The following is a 16,920-nucleotide window of genomic DNA, read 5'->3' on the forward strand; positions in this document are numbered from 1 at the left end:
CAGCTGCTTCCACTGAACCCACCTGATGCTGCAGCCAACACCCCTGAGCTGATACTGAAGAAAAAAAAGCAAGATCAAGTAGCAAGACAATCACAATATTTAACACTTATCAAATATATTTACAGGCAGTATTTTGTCCTGCATTGCCAATTAATAGCAGCATTTCCACTGCTTTGTGCCTCCTGCTGGCACAGCACTCCCGCAGCCAGGGAAGCTGCTCGGGCTGTTCCTGCAGCACAAGGTGTTGATGACAGCGATTCTCGCTATCGAGACGTGTCACAGCAACGATCGGTGCTTGGGCTGACACATCTGGTACTCCCACCACACCAAACCACTAAATTAGGCAGTGCTGCTGAAACATTAATTAGTAGCTGACACATTCAAATGCAAGTGAGCCTCTACAGTGCCACTCCAAAAGTGCTCCCTTGTCAGGGTGTTAAACTGGGCAAGGAGTGTGAGCATTTTTAAGTTAGGTTGCTTTCTGCTGTGTTCTTCAGAATATTTAATAAGAACTTGATAAATAAGAACCCCTTGCAGGTTATCAGAAAATTCACATAACCAATATATTGCCCAGGTGGTTATAACAGGAAAAAGACAATATCAAACCTGTAACTTTTTATTAAAAAAAATTAACAGCTTCAGAATAGATCAAATGTAATAACTTCTCCAAAAAATACCAAAAGGTACAGTGTAAAGCATCTTCTCATTAAATACAAACTAGGACTTTTGATGCACTGCATCAATGTTTTGCATCTAGGCTGATGCAAAAGAATTTTTTTTGTTGCATCCTGGTACATGGAAAACGTATGCATTGAAACAGGATGACTGACTACACTTTACCTACTCAAATTCTAATAGGGGGACATTTATTAAAAAAAAAGTACTACTAGTAATTGAGAAAGAAACCTTAACACCATTACATTTAGTTTGCTTCTGCTAAGGTATATTTTTTAACATTAAAAATAAGGGTTTAAGTCCTACTTAGCATCAGAGTGCACTCTGACTTCAAAACTATACAAAAAAAAAGCCCTTCTGCTGTCAAGTTTTCTTCAAGGTTGAAGTTGCCAGTATCTGCTAGTTAACTGGGAACTTGAGATAAAAATGCATGGAAACCAACTCTGTAAATTCTTAAAGAATGTGAAAAGGAATTAAACCTGCTTCAAACACCATAAACATTCCTGGATGCAGCAAGCCAGGCACTCTCCTACCTGACTGTACCTAACCCACCTCACCAAAAAGCAGTGCCAAGATCATCAGTGCCTGGTCTGGAAGCAATTCTGAAGAGGTGTCTCAGTTTAGGGATTATATAAATATAGATTGAGGATGCCCCAGTTATTATTGTCCTGCACAGAGCTATGCTTAAAGCAGGTAGCTACATGTTCCTAATGCCTTACACGTGCTGGCAAACCGAGTGCTCTCCTCCAGCAACGTTCCTCAGTTTCAGACAATTTCCAGATGTTTGACCACTTAGGATCAGCTTCACATCTTACCTTTCTTTGGTATAAACAAACAAGTACCATGAGATTGCTTGCCTCCAGCGATTTTTAAGTTAGAGAAGATCCTCTGGGGCAAGGTATGCAGGATGAGAATCCTGTATCTGGGAGGGTAAGCAACTCTACCATACTGCTGACTTCCTTGTGAACTGCTATATTTTTTCCTATCAAATTATTCAAAAACATGAAGTTATTGCATTAAGTTTGTGAAAAAACTTTCAAAAGGAAATAAAAATCAAAAGTTTAAGAAGGAAAGGAGACAGATAAACTCCATTTACAGAGCAGGATGATGAAGTTGAGCTATCTGGAATATAAAGGACTCCCACACTGCCTCTGCAGTGTATTGCTCCAATATGGCATATGATCTGGACCACTTTTAAGGATAAGAGTAGAATAGTCTCCATCCCAGTTACAGATTTTGGGTCTCAGCTAACAGCTTTATTTGTGAACGTGAGGATGCAAAACAGATTTCAAGAAAGGAAAAAAATGGAACTTTAAAAGCACAAAGAAGTACAGAACCAATGCTCCCATGAAAAATGCCGCTACATCGCTACCAAAGTATCCACGGACTGAGGCTCTGTGCCAAACTGGAGTCTGAAAGAGAGCTCAAAGGCAGTCCCTAAAAAACCCTAAAATGGGGTTTGTAATTAAACACTTAAACAATCTTTACCATAACAGAGGGGTCAAAGAACTCAGCTGGGCAATAGAATCTTTTCCAAATAGGTGATGGTGCCACTATGTCGGATCAGTTTCTCTCCACTTTTTCTTTCTCAGGGCATCAAGTCTTTTACCATTCCAAGTAAAAGTAACAAAGAGAGATAGCTCTGCCACCATCTTAGCAAGATGTCTGGAGATTTCTAGTGACATATTCTGTATTCTTCTGCCCACTTTCATTTCAGGGTCTTAGGTAGGTGAGCTCAGTGGCCAAGTCCTTTTGCCAGGTTAGCCCACTGTTACAAAACGGCTTCCTTTGTTCTGAGACAGTGCTGTCCTCTGCTCCTTCAGGATCCCAAATCGTTCGTTCAACGTCATCCCAGTCTGAAAAATAAATTTAACCAAAACTTTAAAGGTGCTGGGTAAATTTAATCAAAATAATGGAGACAGAATATTTTCCTTCACTCTGTATCATCACTTGACTTAGTTGTCTCACTTGGATTTTTTGTCACTTCCCACACCATTTAAAAATCAGATTGGACTACACATCAAGAGCTTGCATTTTCAGAATTCATTAAGAACATATGGTATATGTCAACACTCAAAGCCTACTCAAAATATTGTAAGTTAAATTGAGGACAGATAGACTGAAAAATTGAACTTTCAGTACAGATTTCCCCACACAGATTCTCTGCAACTTCAACAAATGCAGTATTTTCATCATTTTAATGCAGGATGCTTTCCAGTTCACTCAGCAAAGGCAGCAAGCTGGAGTCTAATCCAGAAGTTCAATTAATTTTACGCTACAGTAGTAGACTATTTTTAACATATTCCTGGATGTTACAAATGCAGATCAATGCCTTGGCTCCAAGAAGTTTTCTACAGCTGGCACTAAGGAGCTGATTACAAGAACAGCATCTAATTCTGTCACTCTATAAGAATTCCTTCAATGACAGCATTAGGATCGCTTCACCAAATCACCTGTCTTCATGAAACTTGTGAAAAATTGCTCAATTTCAAGCCTTTATATGGTTACATTTAATTTTTTTTTTCCCTAGCTGGACAGCAAAAGTTGCCTTATAAATTTGTCTGCCAAGGTTCTAGGCGGGTCACACAGCTGAAAGCAGCTCATCCCTGAATTATTCACAGTTGCTGATGCAAGCACAGCAGGAACAACAGAAATATTCAACATTTGAAATCCCATTTAAATCATGTGGGCATGCAAGGCATGAACTAGAAGAACAGGAACAGTGAGTTGAGCCACTTGCTAGAAGTTACACAGCGAGTTAGCGGAAAGACTGGAAGTGGAAACAAGAAATAGTCATCGTTCTGTTTCTGTCACTGGTGAGTCTAAGAGGAAAGTGCCTCACTGGCTTTTATGGTCTTGAAATTACTTCTACAGTTATGAGAGGAAAATTGCATTTACCTGTTTTCCAACACTATTTATATCAAACTGCAGTGGAACCCCTTTTGGAATCTTCTTCTCTTCAGATTGGTCCCTCTTCATCAGAAATGGTGGCACAGGACTACGAGTTAATCGTAATTTCTGGGAACTGTGAAAGAAGAATGTCACAAAGAAGATGATGAACGTGTGTTTTATGCAAGAAAGCCTTTAATGCTGATAAGAGGTATGAATTTTTCATCAAACCATTTGAACAGACTGGCTGAACAGCTGGAGGGCACAAATTCAAGAAGGTAAGTCAGGCAAAACTCAAAAAGGGACTATTTGTTATTGTTATCAGAAAGGAAGAGTCCCAGCAGGAAACCATCTTATTTATTATCTGCAATTCTACTGACAAACGTGTAAAAATACACAAATATATAAATACAAAAAAAAATAAAAAAAATTGGTAGTCTTCCTTACTGATAAAATGCTACCAAGAAAATGCTGCTTGAGACATTTTTAAAATATACCACCTGTAAACAACAGTACCATCAACTTCCCAAGCACAAATACAGCAGTGCTCTCTTTTAGTGTAAGTCCAGCAGTATTTTTATGAACCAGGGATTATCTGTTACTATCACTCATCAAGTAGATGCTCATTCATTTTCACAGACAGAGGCAGAAAACAGCTGTGACACAGCCTGATTTGGAAGGGACAGACAAGGTGAAAATCTACCAGCCCACCACTCTGCTACTCTATACACCACATCAAGCTCCTGACTGGGAGATGACGTGTGAGATCCAGCTGTGTTATTATTCAAACACTGCTCAGAAACACTGAGAAAGGGGCCAGACTTAAAACCCTTCACAAGAAGCTGTGACTCTGAGGTCACCTGAGAAACACTACTTGGAAGGAACATTGTAAATGGTTCAAAGCAGCGGTTTCATTTATGTTCAGAACATTTCAGAACTTATTTGAAAACTCACATTGGGTTTATGATTGCTCCTGGGTTGTCAATAGACACAGTCAGGATCCCTCCACTTGTGGTAGAAGTTCGCCATCTAATTTGAAAACACAAAAATCACTTACAAAAATTGTGCAGATATTTCAGTCAGGATATCTTTAAATGTATTGGCCAGCAAAAAATGTACAAGCTTTTGTGATGTTGGCCAATACAGAGATCACATGCTATTGACACTTGGCTATTGATTCTTGTACTTTTTACATTACCTACACCTGTTCAGGAGACCACTAAATCACACTCTGTTGAGGTGCACTAGACCCAAGAGTTCACTTTTTAAAAATGCTCAGTTTCCTTGGCACAGATGGGGCCAAAATGGCCTACACAGCAAATTCAACAGGTGACAGACTGCACTCTGTGGCACCTGCTGCTTTCCTCAGCCTGTTGTGTTCCCAAGAAACATCCTGCAAAGAGCCCAGCAAGCACAGAATGATATGGGAAGAATATGTGGAGGAAGAGCAAAGTGGCCTCGTTGGGCTCTGCTTTTTTCATTTCTAAACTCCTTCACAGGCTTATATCCATATTAAAAGGAAAATTACAACAAGAGCTCAGAACACTGACATTTGAATTTTTCTTCCAGTCTATGCAGTATTCATGAGTGCTAGAGATTAGTCTGATCCTCTTACCACCTTTCCCCTCATTCCTGCAAATGTCTTATGCAAACCAACTCCTCCTGGTTAAATTAGAAGATAATTTAGGAAATAATTGAGAATAGGGGGAGGATCACTGTCGCTCTAGTTGATGTGCCTAGAGGGGAAAAAATCTGCCCCCCTTCTATTATCATAGCCAGGATGTCTGAGCTAACATGAGAATCTTACATGTTACAAAACTGAAGTTTTCCAAATTAGATACTTACTGTCGAGTTCTCTTTACTGTCTGATTATCAAGATCATCTGTTGACTGCACTTGGGCCTGCACCTGAAAACACATCAATACAGACACCAGATTTGAATACTGTTTCAATTCCTATTGTAGCAGCTAGAAATACAGAAGTTCAAAACCAGAAGTTTAAAGCTGTTTGTACACTCTGCAGAAACAGGGTTGTACTTTCAGAGGGACTTCAAAGACAAGAGTCCTATTACCCTCCTAAGACATTGAAAAGAAATTACTTTGAGGACGCAAAATTATTTAAACAAAACTACCAGCAGAGCAATGATAACATTATGGAGGACTATGTCAGAATGTCACTACACTAGCAAGAAAAGTCTGTCTAGCTCCTGATCCTGTCTGTAATTTTGCAGTCTGTCTGGAAGACAACAGTTACTTACAGTCACAATGATGGTACATGTAGAATGAGGGCACAAATAAAAAGCAAAACTACTACTTTTCATTCACTGTGTGCTCTCTAATTTCTCCATCCTACTAAATATAACTAAAAAATCCTTAAGTAACTTAAATAACTGAAATATATGAGCCCAAAATAAATAAAAAAGCAAACAAAACCATAAAAAAAAAGATTCTAAAATGTGTTTCTGCTCTATTATTCACCTGAAGGCAACTTCTGAAAGCTGGACAGTGCTTTCTAACATTAACTTTTAAAAGGAAAAATTAATACCTCGCAACTATCCTCAAGCACTGACAAGTTCCGTGCCCCTCAGAATAGCTCAATTACACTGGAATGCGAAGCAAGACTCAGTGGATTACAGTTACTAAAGAGAATAAGTGCACTTCCCTGGAAGAACTTGTGGCTATTTCCCAGTGCACCTGAAGTTTCTACTCAGATCTGCCGTTTGAAGTTGATTAACATCAGTGTTACAGGTTAGCTTAGAATCTGCGGACCAACTACCTTGTTCTTTTCAAAATTTTTATTACCTTCAGGCCCCTTCTAAACAGGAAAGTTGCTTGACGAGTATCTTTCTGCTGATTTAGTTTGTTTCCAATTCTGACAAAAGTGGATGGCATGTTATTCCTGTAATATTTATTAAAAATATAGTTATAAAAGGCTCCACAGGGAACACCTTAGAGAAACTACTATGGAAGTCAAAAAAGTGCTCAAAACAATCCATAAGGACATCTGTAATGCTGCCGCTTGGAGGCCAGACACTTCAGTTGGAATAAGCTCCTCATCCACTAGCAATGAAACACATTACTCATAAATGGAGAAATCACTGTTTTACATAGAAGTCTACATCACAGGACAATATGGTCATTAATTCTGTTTTTCATTTTGCTCAGTATCCTCCAGCACTTTAAACATTGTTCATTAGATTTTAAAAAAATTAAAATTGATATGAATAAAGAAGGTTTGTTTATAGTTTCCACGATATGGTCACACAGTGAAACCTTTTATCTTGGAGATCATTTCAGTTGCCGTTTATAACACAGGTTAATTCCAGCACAAATGAAACATGCAATGGCTTCCCTGAAGCTGCAGATGGCACCAGATTCCACAAAGGCATTTAGAAAGTTCACTCAACCATGGCTACTAACACTTCTGAGCTATCCACAGTGGCCATTTCCACACAGAATCATTAACCAGTTTTATGGTTTGGGTTGGAAGGAACCTTGAAGATCCTCTAGATGCAATCCTCCTATCATGAGAAGGACACCTTCCACAAGATCAGGTTGCTCAAATACAGGCTGCCCGTGATTTAACTGAAGGCAGAATACCAGGTGCTCACAATTAGAGGTACTTCCTGAGTGCTCTACATCATTACAAACATCTGGCTTTGTATCGAGACCATGTTTGTCACGTTCTTGGCTTCCAGATTTGTAGAACTTCACACACAAGGTGGTCTTGACCATATTGCTACTGCCAGTACCTACTGTCTTCTCTTAGACTCAGTCCCGTCAAACAAGGTTCACTATGGAAAGTTGCCAAGAAGTGTTCAGAAAGCAGGCTTGCTATTTTACCTCCTGTTTAGCAGGGTAGGCCTCCTGAGGGCAGGAGTTTGTTTTCTCTGCATTTCAGATTGTCTCTGCAGGTTTGTTTTCCTTTTCAAGACCGGGTAATTCCGCTGTGCATTCTTAAAAAACAATAAACATATACAGCATAACGTATACTGTACACAAACATTTTTCTTTCAGTTTCCATTGACAAACTGTGATTAAAATACACTTGGCTTTCCCTACCTTTCACAACCTATTGTAATTTGAAAATACCTTTCACAATTTCGCAAATTCTATATTCTCCAAATCCTTGGGAGAAAACAAAATGCAACAGACCTTAGCAGTTATTTTTCATTACCACATCTCCCTAAACTGACAAAAATCCATGCTCCATATGTCTTAAAATTAGTCTTCATAAATCCAAAGGCAATCACCATTCTACAATACTGAATGAGATGAAGCAGTAAACAATGCACTGGAGCAGTGCAGAGAAGGAAGCCTACGGATAGAGTTGAGTATTCTGTGAAAATTTTCATTTTTATAATATCACATGCTTAGCACCTGCAGGTTGGCTGAATCATTGGTCCTTAAGAAAACAAATTTTCCTTGTAAAAATACAGTAACTCCCTCCATACTTGCACAGAATATACTTCTGCATTTCAACTCTCATGACTTGCAACCCATTTAAATGTTAGGAATTATTTTCACACCTCGTCATTATCCAGCCCACTCAAAACAAACAAGAACTCAGCTAACACATTCCCAGTTTGATAAAAGCTTGTACCATTTGTCTCCCTTTTATATTTCAGTAGCACCGTTCTGAAGCACTCATGTTTCATTTTTTTAACCTGTTCTTACACGAATCAGGGTTGCATTAATTACCTTCTCACTCAGTGGCTGTCTGTTCAGAGGACTGATTCCTTTGTGTGCACCCACAGCTTTCTTGGCTGCCAGGCCAGTTATCACTCCATAAGAACGCTTCTTCCCTGCTATCTTCCTTCTGCGCCCCAAACGATTCTTACCATAACCTGCAACAAGCACAGAAAGCTCAACAATTCTTCCTGAAAGAAAAAGATTAATGCTTTAAGATGCCTTGCAGGCAGCACAAGTTATTTGGCTGAACACTTTCAAACCTTAGAGCAGAGGCCACTGCTACACTTGACAACAATTTGGTCACTCAGTTGTTCAGCAGGTCTGGCCCAAACTCCAGCAAAGCAATGACTATCCTGTCATACAGAGCACAGTTTTGCCCTAATTCACTGCATTAATTTCTTTTGAAAATTTCTTATTTGACATGTTTGCTGGGAGAACTTAAGATTGTCTTCTAGCACGGAAAAATACCAGAATACTCTGAAATGGAATTTCATCAAGTACTGAACAATGTAAAACCAAACCAGAGTCCCTCAGCTTCCTACCCATTCAGGAAACTTCAAATTACCAGTTTAATTTAAAAGAAAAAAAAGCCAACAAAACAGCTTCAAAGATTATTTATTTAAATCAGTGGTTCCCACTGATTTAGTGACTGACTAAATGACTTGGGAGGAAAGAACATAGAAATTGGCCCACAAAAGCATATTAAACAGCATATGAATTATAACACATTTGAAGTGTTTTCAATTAGAAGTCTGCATGGCAGTGCAGCCAAACTGAGGACTGAAAGCAGCTTTTGAATATAAAAGGCTTGTAAGTCTTAGGTCTGTAGTATCTCCAGTTACCAGAGTTTGATTAACCCTGTCTGGAGTCATTTAGCTTCATGCTATGAATACAGACCATGCTTCAATTTTGTCCCCAAGCACCCTCCCGTCTAGAGCCTCAGACTGCAAAGCAAATTCAAGACTGAGGAGTCAGCTCTCCAGCAACAGACACATTTAGTTTTAATATATCTGACTTAACAACACTGATAATAAATCTGTGCTTCCTCATGAGACAGGAGCCATGACATGAGGTAAGCCACTGATCAGAAGCCAGCTCAGATCAATTTGCCATGGAGAAACTGCTGTGTATACACAATTTGTATCTGCTTAGCAAATGCTCTTCTTTTCCAAGGGAAAAGCTGAGAAACAGGGCTGCTTAGGCTGAAAGGCACCTCAGCAGCTCTATAAACCAACCTCTCAAATAAATGAAAACCTCCAAGTTAGCTCAGGCTGCACAGAGCTTTGTGCAGTTGCGTTCTTTGTATCACCAAGGACAACTTTTATTTAAATGAACAATGCTCATCTCTCTGTTTTTACCCCCAAAAGCTGATTAAAATCCCAGCTCAAATTCCTCGCTTTTTCCAGAAAGTTTGGCAGCCACTTCTGAAACCACAGGGAACTGAACACTGCTGATCATTTGTGGTTTCTGCAGTTGTCCACAGGGGATTTGCTACTTTTCAGAGCGACTTCAATAGCAACAGAGTAGCAATAAATGTGCTAATAAGTAGAATGCTGGCAAGAACTATTTAATGACACCTTCTGCTTAAAAACAATATAAAATATTTGTTTTCAACGGGAGAAAATGTGCCAAGCTGTATAGGAGGGAGCAGTTGAACCTATTCAGAATGTTTCAAGATGTCATGAATCTGGCAATTTTGCAAAGAAATTATTTGCTATTTTCCTAGAACACAGGCAGGCAAGCTGGTAAGGTTCCAGTGGAGAAAAGTAAGTGCTCAAGACAGTAGTATTTAGAGTTTCATGTTTACAGATCAAGTTTCTCCTAAAATTCTAAATCTTAATACTTGTTTCTTTTGTGCTTTTTTGATGATAAAAAAAACAGCACTTGACAACTGCAGTTATAAACAGAGCCTACATGTTTGATAATTTACAACTTAAATTCACTTACTCTTCACCCACACAAATATCCTCACACTTGGGCTAAGAGATATAAATTTTTTTCAGGCCTGTCACCAATTTATTAGAAATATACAAGTAACACAGTTGTGTGGGCCTGCATAGAAACCAAAACTTTTCAGAGCCATGAGTAACACAACATTCCACTGATCCCTAAAGACACTTGTGTCTAAGACACAAAGGAGGAGCTGCTGCTACAACAAACACTAAGCAAGACAAAGATAACACAGGGATCATTGTGAGTACACCAGACAGATGTGTCTTTGTTTTAAAGGAATGCTACTAAACAAGAAATTGCATATATTAACCTAAACACCTACCTAGCTCATACTGAGGTGGGAAGCTTTCTTACCACACAGTATTCTTCCATATTTTGATCATCTTGTACTAGATACTTTTCAAAACTAATTGCAAGCAAAACTAGTCTGCATTTCAAACAGGAGCTATCCATGTACTGAACTAAAGCCTGGGAATAATTTTCAAACATCTTCTGTTTCTCAAAAAACTGTTACTCAGGGGAACTTAGAGCTGTTACTGTGCACTTTCCCTCTCCTCACTCCCTGCCTATATGACTTCTCCCTTTTTTGTATTCCACTGTAAAAACACTGGCTTAAGAGGGCTGACATACTACTTCCTTTGCATTTCAAGCTCTTACCAACTCACACTCTGCACTATCCATTTAAATATTCCTGAGCTAGAATCACAGTCTGCAGCAACAGATACTTTGGGAGGCCTATAAAAAGAATTCTACCCAGCAAACATGAATATGCTTTTCTTTTGTACAAAGCTCTGAGCTCTGGCAAGGCCTCCACATCTCCAAATACATAGGCATAAGCACTTGTTCTGTCCATCTCTGAGAAGGGGCAAGCATCATCACAAAAATTTCCAAACTTAAAATTAATTTGAAGAATCAGAAAGCAAGCCAATTCTTTCTTGAGTCAAGGACAGTCCCTCAAACATCTAAGCTCCCTGGTGGCCAAACACATCAATTACTTTCTCACACTGAATCAGAAATAAAACCAAGTATAAATAGATTAAAAATACCCCTGAATTATTATCAAAAGACACTAATTGAAAGATATGTGAACAGACCACGTCAATCCATACATTTAATTTTGCTACCTTTCAGCTCAAAAAAGATAATGTGGAATCCGTGTTATGTTTGGCACACACACCTTTCTGCTGTTGGATTCCCCACTTGGAGCCTTGTGAACTGAACTGTTGAGCTCGATTCTGCTGAAGCCCTCTTTTTATTTTGGGAGAATATTGCTTTCTCTCTTCTTTCTTGTTCAGCTTGATTATATCATCTACAAGAAGAAAAAAAAAATTACATACTGTATAAAATGACATACTAAAAACCCCAAACAGCCTGGAGTCACAGGAGACAGACCAGTCAATCCTGCAAAGGCAGCACACACAAGTTAAGGTTAAGAAATATTAGCACTATAAACATCCAGTCCCTGTTACATCTCATAGAACTTATTTTATAATACAGTGCCCCAGCCAAAGGGAAGCAGTTGCATACATCCAGAAAATGCAAGATGCATGTAAGATCATGGCATTCAGCCCAGCATTAAATTTTAATTTGAGGGACTCCATTTTTGGTACACTGTTAAAGAAAATGTAATTCCAATCTCATGCCCAGACTTTGCAGAGTCCAATTCCAATGCCAATTCCAGCTTTAGTTATTTCATCCTGAGCTACTTAAAAAAGATCAAAAGAGACGACTCAGGCCATCAGTTATCTTCAAATGTTCACCAAGACTGAAATGATGGGGAATAAAGCAAGCTAGACATCTCTCCCCAGGAATCTACAATCCAAAGCAATCACCTTATCTATTGTCCAGGGAAACAATCTCAGACAAGTATTCATCAGTTCAAAAATACGTGTAAGAAACAAGCTGATGAAAAATGAACAGCAGGTCTGTCCAGTGCAAATTATGCTACACCAGTTTGATTTCCTTCACTGACCTGGTAGTCAGCTCAGGAGAGAAGAGTAAAGCAAGAGGTGTGACAGCTTTTATCTGACTGTCAGCTTGTTTACAAGAACACCTTAAAGGAAACTGTCAAACTCTGTTTACTGCATCTTTGTCACGAGAGCACAACTCATAAAAAATGTCATGTTTCAATAGGGAGCCTCCCCCAAATATATGAACAGTCTTTTAATGGGGTTACTGTGTTTGTGGCTGAGTTCAAATGGACTCATAAGGTGTAGAACAGAGAAAACAGCATAAAAAACATGAACAACAAAAATCACAACACTGTTATCCAATGGTTTGCATGCTGTCAAATGAAAGCTAAGACAAAATTAATTCACTTTGCTGCAAAAATCTACTAGGATAAGAATACTGATATAGGTCACTCAGGGTTTGATATCTACACAATCTTCTTTACCAAAGGAGTTATCCCGGAAAAAAGGATTCCAAACTATCCTTTTATACACAAAGGAAACCAAAGCCACTTCTAACACAGATTCATGCTTCACAGTTCATCTGCTTCATTTTAAACCAAATTTTTGCAAGTTGCTGCACACAAGGTTACAACTTTTTAAACAAAAGGACTTAAGTTTCAGTTATTATCTTATCTGGGCAAATGAAGGACATTTAGGACTTCATGCATTTGTTAGAAGAGTCACACTGAAGTAGTCTCCTTTCTTCTGTAAGATCAGAGAGACTGTTACAGCTAGAACAGCAGAGTTATCTGGGAAAAGTATCAAACTGGAAGCTCAGCTGCACATGAGCTGTATAGCACAACCAAAGCATGTTTAATCTTTATTACTATGTAAGAATTTACTCAACATCATGATCTCGATCTTAACATTTCCTAGATTAAGGTCATGTCAGTTTCTTTGGTATCACACTAGAGGACTGCATCTTCTCTTTGGTTATACCCAACACAGAGCTTTCACCTGGGGACAGCAGCTGGGGTGACAACATTCTCATACACCCAAAGAAGCTGAGGGACACACCTACTTCACAGCACCATTTTAAAACAACATCCTCATGATGCTACAACAGTCCTTTGCAATCTGCTATCAATTAATGGCCAGGACATGTAGCAATGACTGACTAAAAGGTTAACTCATCCAGGAAACATTAGAATATGTGAAAATGCAACAAGCCAGGATCAATAATTCTATCAGCAACCCTGAAAACAAAGACTGTGTGCAATAGTTAAAAACAGCTTTAGTTTTCTACAAATGCTGTAGCACTACTCTACATTCACACAAACTCTAAACATCATTTTACAAGTTATCTCCACTGCCCAAACAAAGAACTCTGCTGAATTCTTTACAGAGGGAAAAATCATACAAATCCTCTTATGTTACGGTGGCCCACAAAGAGGCCAGGTCTACCATTAATAATTTCAGTTCACACTCTGGTTCTGATACCAACCTATCATGCTCTGGTAGTACCACAGGCAGACTTAAAGCATACAAAACCAACTAAATTTTTTTTTCCTAATAAAAGTAAACTGGAAGATGTAGTCCACAAACACACCAAATTGTCACTGACTGTTAAGGGGACTCAGTACACAGCACCAGAACAGAACTTCCCTGAGATACCTCACGGAAGTATCTACAGCGTGGATGTCAGTTTCTCGGACACGCTGGGGAAACACAGCTCTGCAAATTTGTAATGAGTCTGTGCAACTTCCTAACACACACACACCCTGCAATAGGAGGGCAGGGGACAACGGGGTAGATTGTCACAGGAAACTACGTAGTAGAGGCGACGTCATGCTTGGTGTGACTGGTCTTACACTGTAAAGAGGTTAGACCGGAGACTTGCCACTGCCAACTTCCAAACCTGAGAAGAATAAAAAGGCCAGGCCAGCTGAGAGACCACCAAACCTCACCCATCCCTGTAGTTACAAGGACCTGGGACGCTCCCCGAGGCCCACCCAGCCTAAGGCCCGAGTACCGAGGGCCTCGCTGGGCCACACGCAGGCAGTGCCCCGGTCTGCGGCCTGCTCAGGCCACCAAGCGACACAAAGGGGCCACGGCTCTGCCCCGCCAAGGATCGCGACCCGGATCCCCGCTGCTCGCGGTGACAGGCCCGGGACTCTCCCCCGTGCCCAGCCCCGGCGCCACCCTCGCCCCTCGTGCGCTCTGGCTGTGGGAGGGTCCCGTCCTTGCCCGTCCCCACCTCCCAGCCCTCCTTAGTTCCGCCCGCGCCGCTGCCCGGCACAGCCCCGTTGGTTTGTTCCGCCCCTCCCCGTCCCTGGCGCTTGGTTCAGCCCGAGCCCCCCGCCCTGTCGCGCACAGCGGCCGCCCCAGCCCCGCTCCTCACCCAAGGACATGTCGATCTTCTCCAGGCTCTCGCCGCCGCCGTGCCGGGCCCCCGCCGCGGCCGAGGAGCCCGGGAGCGGTACCGCAGCCCCGAAAGCGTTCATGGCCGCCTCCCTCAGACCGCACCGCCCCTAGCCGGGCCCGCGCATGCGCAGCAGCTCCGCCCAGCCCAGGACACGGACAGCCGCGCCGGGGAGCGGCGCAGCGCCCCTCTGGCAGCGCGCCTCCTGGCGGCCGGGAGGAGCAGGTACGCGGGCGGGGGGCGGCGGGGGGCGGCCGGTTCCAAAAGAGGCTCCTGCAGGGACAGTGTCCTTGGGAGCAGTGAGGGGTACCTCAGCCTGGGCCCGGGGTGTGGCGGGGGGCGCTGGGAAGCAGAGCTGCGGGCAGGGGACAGGGCAGTTGTGCCGTAGGACACGGCATCCTGGGCTGGCTGCAGAGCTGATGGTGCTGAGAGCGGTCGCGGAGGTGACTGGAAGCGTGGAGCACCTCTCCTATGAAGACAGGCTGAGAGATTTGGGGGTTTTCAGCCTGGAGAAGAGAAGGCTCCGGGAGATCTCATTACAGGCTTCCAGTACTTGGAGGGGCCTCTAGGAAAGATGGGGATAGATTTTTACAGCAGCGTTTGTTGCAATAGGACAAGCGGTGATGGCTTTAAACCTGAAGAGAGTCGATTTACACTGGATAGAAGGAATAATTTTTTTACAATCAGAGTGGTAGAACACTGGCACAGGTTGCCCAGGGAGGTGGTGGATGCCCTATTCCTGGAAACACTCAAGGTCAGGTTGGATGGGGCTCTGGGCAGCCTGATCCAGTCGAAAGTGTCCCTGCTCATGGCAGAAAGGTCAGACCACATGATCTCCAAATGTCCCCTCCAATCCAGCCGTTCTGTGTTGCAGGGTGGGGAAGGGCATTCAGCTGAGAAGATGACTATGAGATGCTTTTGCCTGTGACCACTGTGCAGTTGAGAGAAATAATCTCTTTTGTGGACAACAAAACCAATGCAGGGTGGTTTTGAGCAGAATTATGTTTTCAAACATCAAACAGCAGAGTTCAAACTAGGTTCAAAATACCATGTAAAGCTTAAAATTACTACTTAAACCCAGAACAGTGTGTCCATAATTTGTTCTCTTTGGGTTGTTTTCAGAGTTGTTATCTTCACCAGTTTTTGGTCAGAATCATGTGACTGAGAAATTCAGAAGAGAATTTTTTTGCCTGCTTGCCTCCAGAGAGGGAGCTCCATACTGAGACTGCAGGGACTGTATTGCAAATGCCCTTGGGTATAGATAATTATTTCCATACATGACCTTGCACACACCTCCTTCCAGCAGGAACATTCCCACATTTCTTTAGTTGCCCACATATTCCATATGCACATTTGCTAAAATCAACACTCTGTGGCAAGTGCAATATCCTGAGTACCTGACACATAATGAGCTCTGGTGTGTGAAATTCATGTCACAGCTCTGTCCTGCTGTGCTGGGAGCTACCTGCACTGAAATACTGTGCAGGCCTTAAGAATGGGAGTACTACAATGAAAAGCAAGAATAAGAGGAGTGAGTTGAGGCTTTCTGTCCTCGGTGTGTCCTGTACTACAGACTGTTGACAAGGCCCTGCTCTCTCCATTTGCATTCTTTGTCCATCTCTTTTTAAATTAGGCCAAAAATGTGTTTCTGGATGTTCCTTTCATTGCTTCCTACTGTCTAAAAAAGAATGGCTCAGTTACTGTCACAGGACACCTCCAGCTAGTGAGAGATTTTCCCTTCAGGCAGGAGAAACTCGTGACCACAGTGCTAGAGGCTGACAGTTCCACCCTGTTTTCTTCTCTGTGTTCTCCATGGGCAGCAGAAGTTCAGACATAGAGTTTTGGACCCACAGGTTTGAAAATTTTTGATAACATTTTCACCCAGGTGAGATTGGATGACAAATGATTGATGACAAGTAGGAGGTTCTTATAATCAGGCTATGTTTCTAAAACAAATATGCCATATTACCAAGAACTACTAAAAATAGGGGTGCCAAAAGATGTATTTTTAAAAAAGCATTAAGTCAAATTCCCATGAGGCTGGAGGGTCTAGCTCCATCTGGGGACTGTGTCACACCAATAAACAAATGCTCTGTTTACCCCAAACAAACACTTGAACTGCAAAGGTGGCAGATGCTACCTGTCTTCATGGCAATCAGAAAGTGGAAATCAGACAAAATCCAGATTTTACCACATCCATGAGTTGTGTTTATTGTACAAACAGGATGCCAGCTGTCTGCTGCTCAGCACAACAGAAAACCAGGCACAAGTTGTGATCCTGAAGAGTATTTTCTTTCTGTGTTCAAAATGGTTTGGGATCACGAAGGCAATCATGCAAACATCAGCTCTTGGTTTGCTGTGTGGCTCTTGGGAGTGTGTCAGCATCCAGACAAAGCTT

At 41.5% G+C, this 16,920-nt stretch overlaps 1 protein-coding gene across 1 annotated transcript; it reads right to left on the reverse strand.

Annotated features, from left to right (window-relative positions):
- Positions 1-600: 600 nt before the first annotated feature.
- Positions 601-14,666, reverse strand: FYTTD1 (forty-two-three domain containing 1). The gene is made up of 9 exons (XM_056498645.1): positions 14,502-14,666; positions 11,386-11,517; positions 8,265-8,410; positions 7,407-7,519; positions 6,366-6,462; positions 5,410-5,471; positions 4,519-4,593; positions 3,574-3,700; positions 601-2,531 (listed from the first exon to the last, which is right to left on the reverse strand). Exons 1-9 carry the CDS (start codon positions 14,602-14,604, stop codon positions 2,436-2,438), a joined length of 951 nt encoding a protein of 316 aa, XP_056354620.1. The 5' UTR covers positions 14,605-14,666; the 3' UTR covers positions 601-2,435.
- Positions 14,667-16,920: the final 2,254 nt, after the last annotated feature.

Source organism: Oenanthe melanoleuca, chromosome 9 (assembly GCF_029582105.1).
Source record: "Oenanthe melanoleuca isolate GR-GAL-2019-014 chromosome 9, OMel1.0, whole genome shotgun sequence".
NCBI lineage: Eukaryota > Metazoa > Chordata > Aves > Passeriformes > Muscicapidae > Oenanthe > Oenanthe melanoleuca.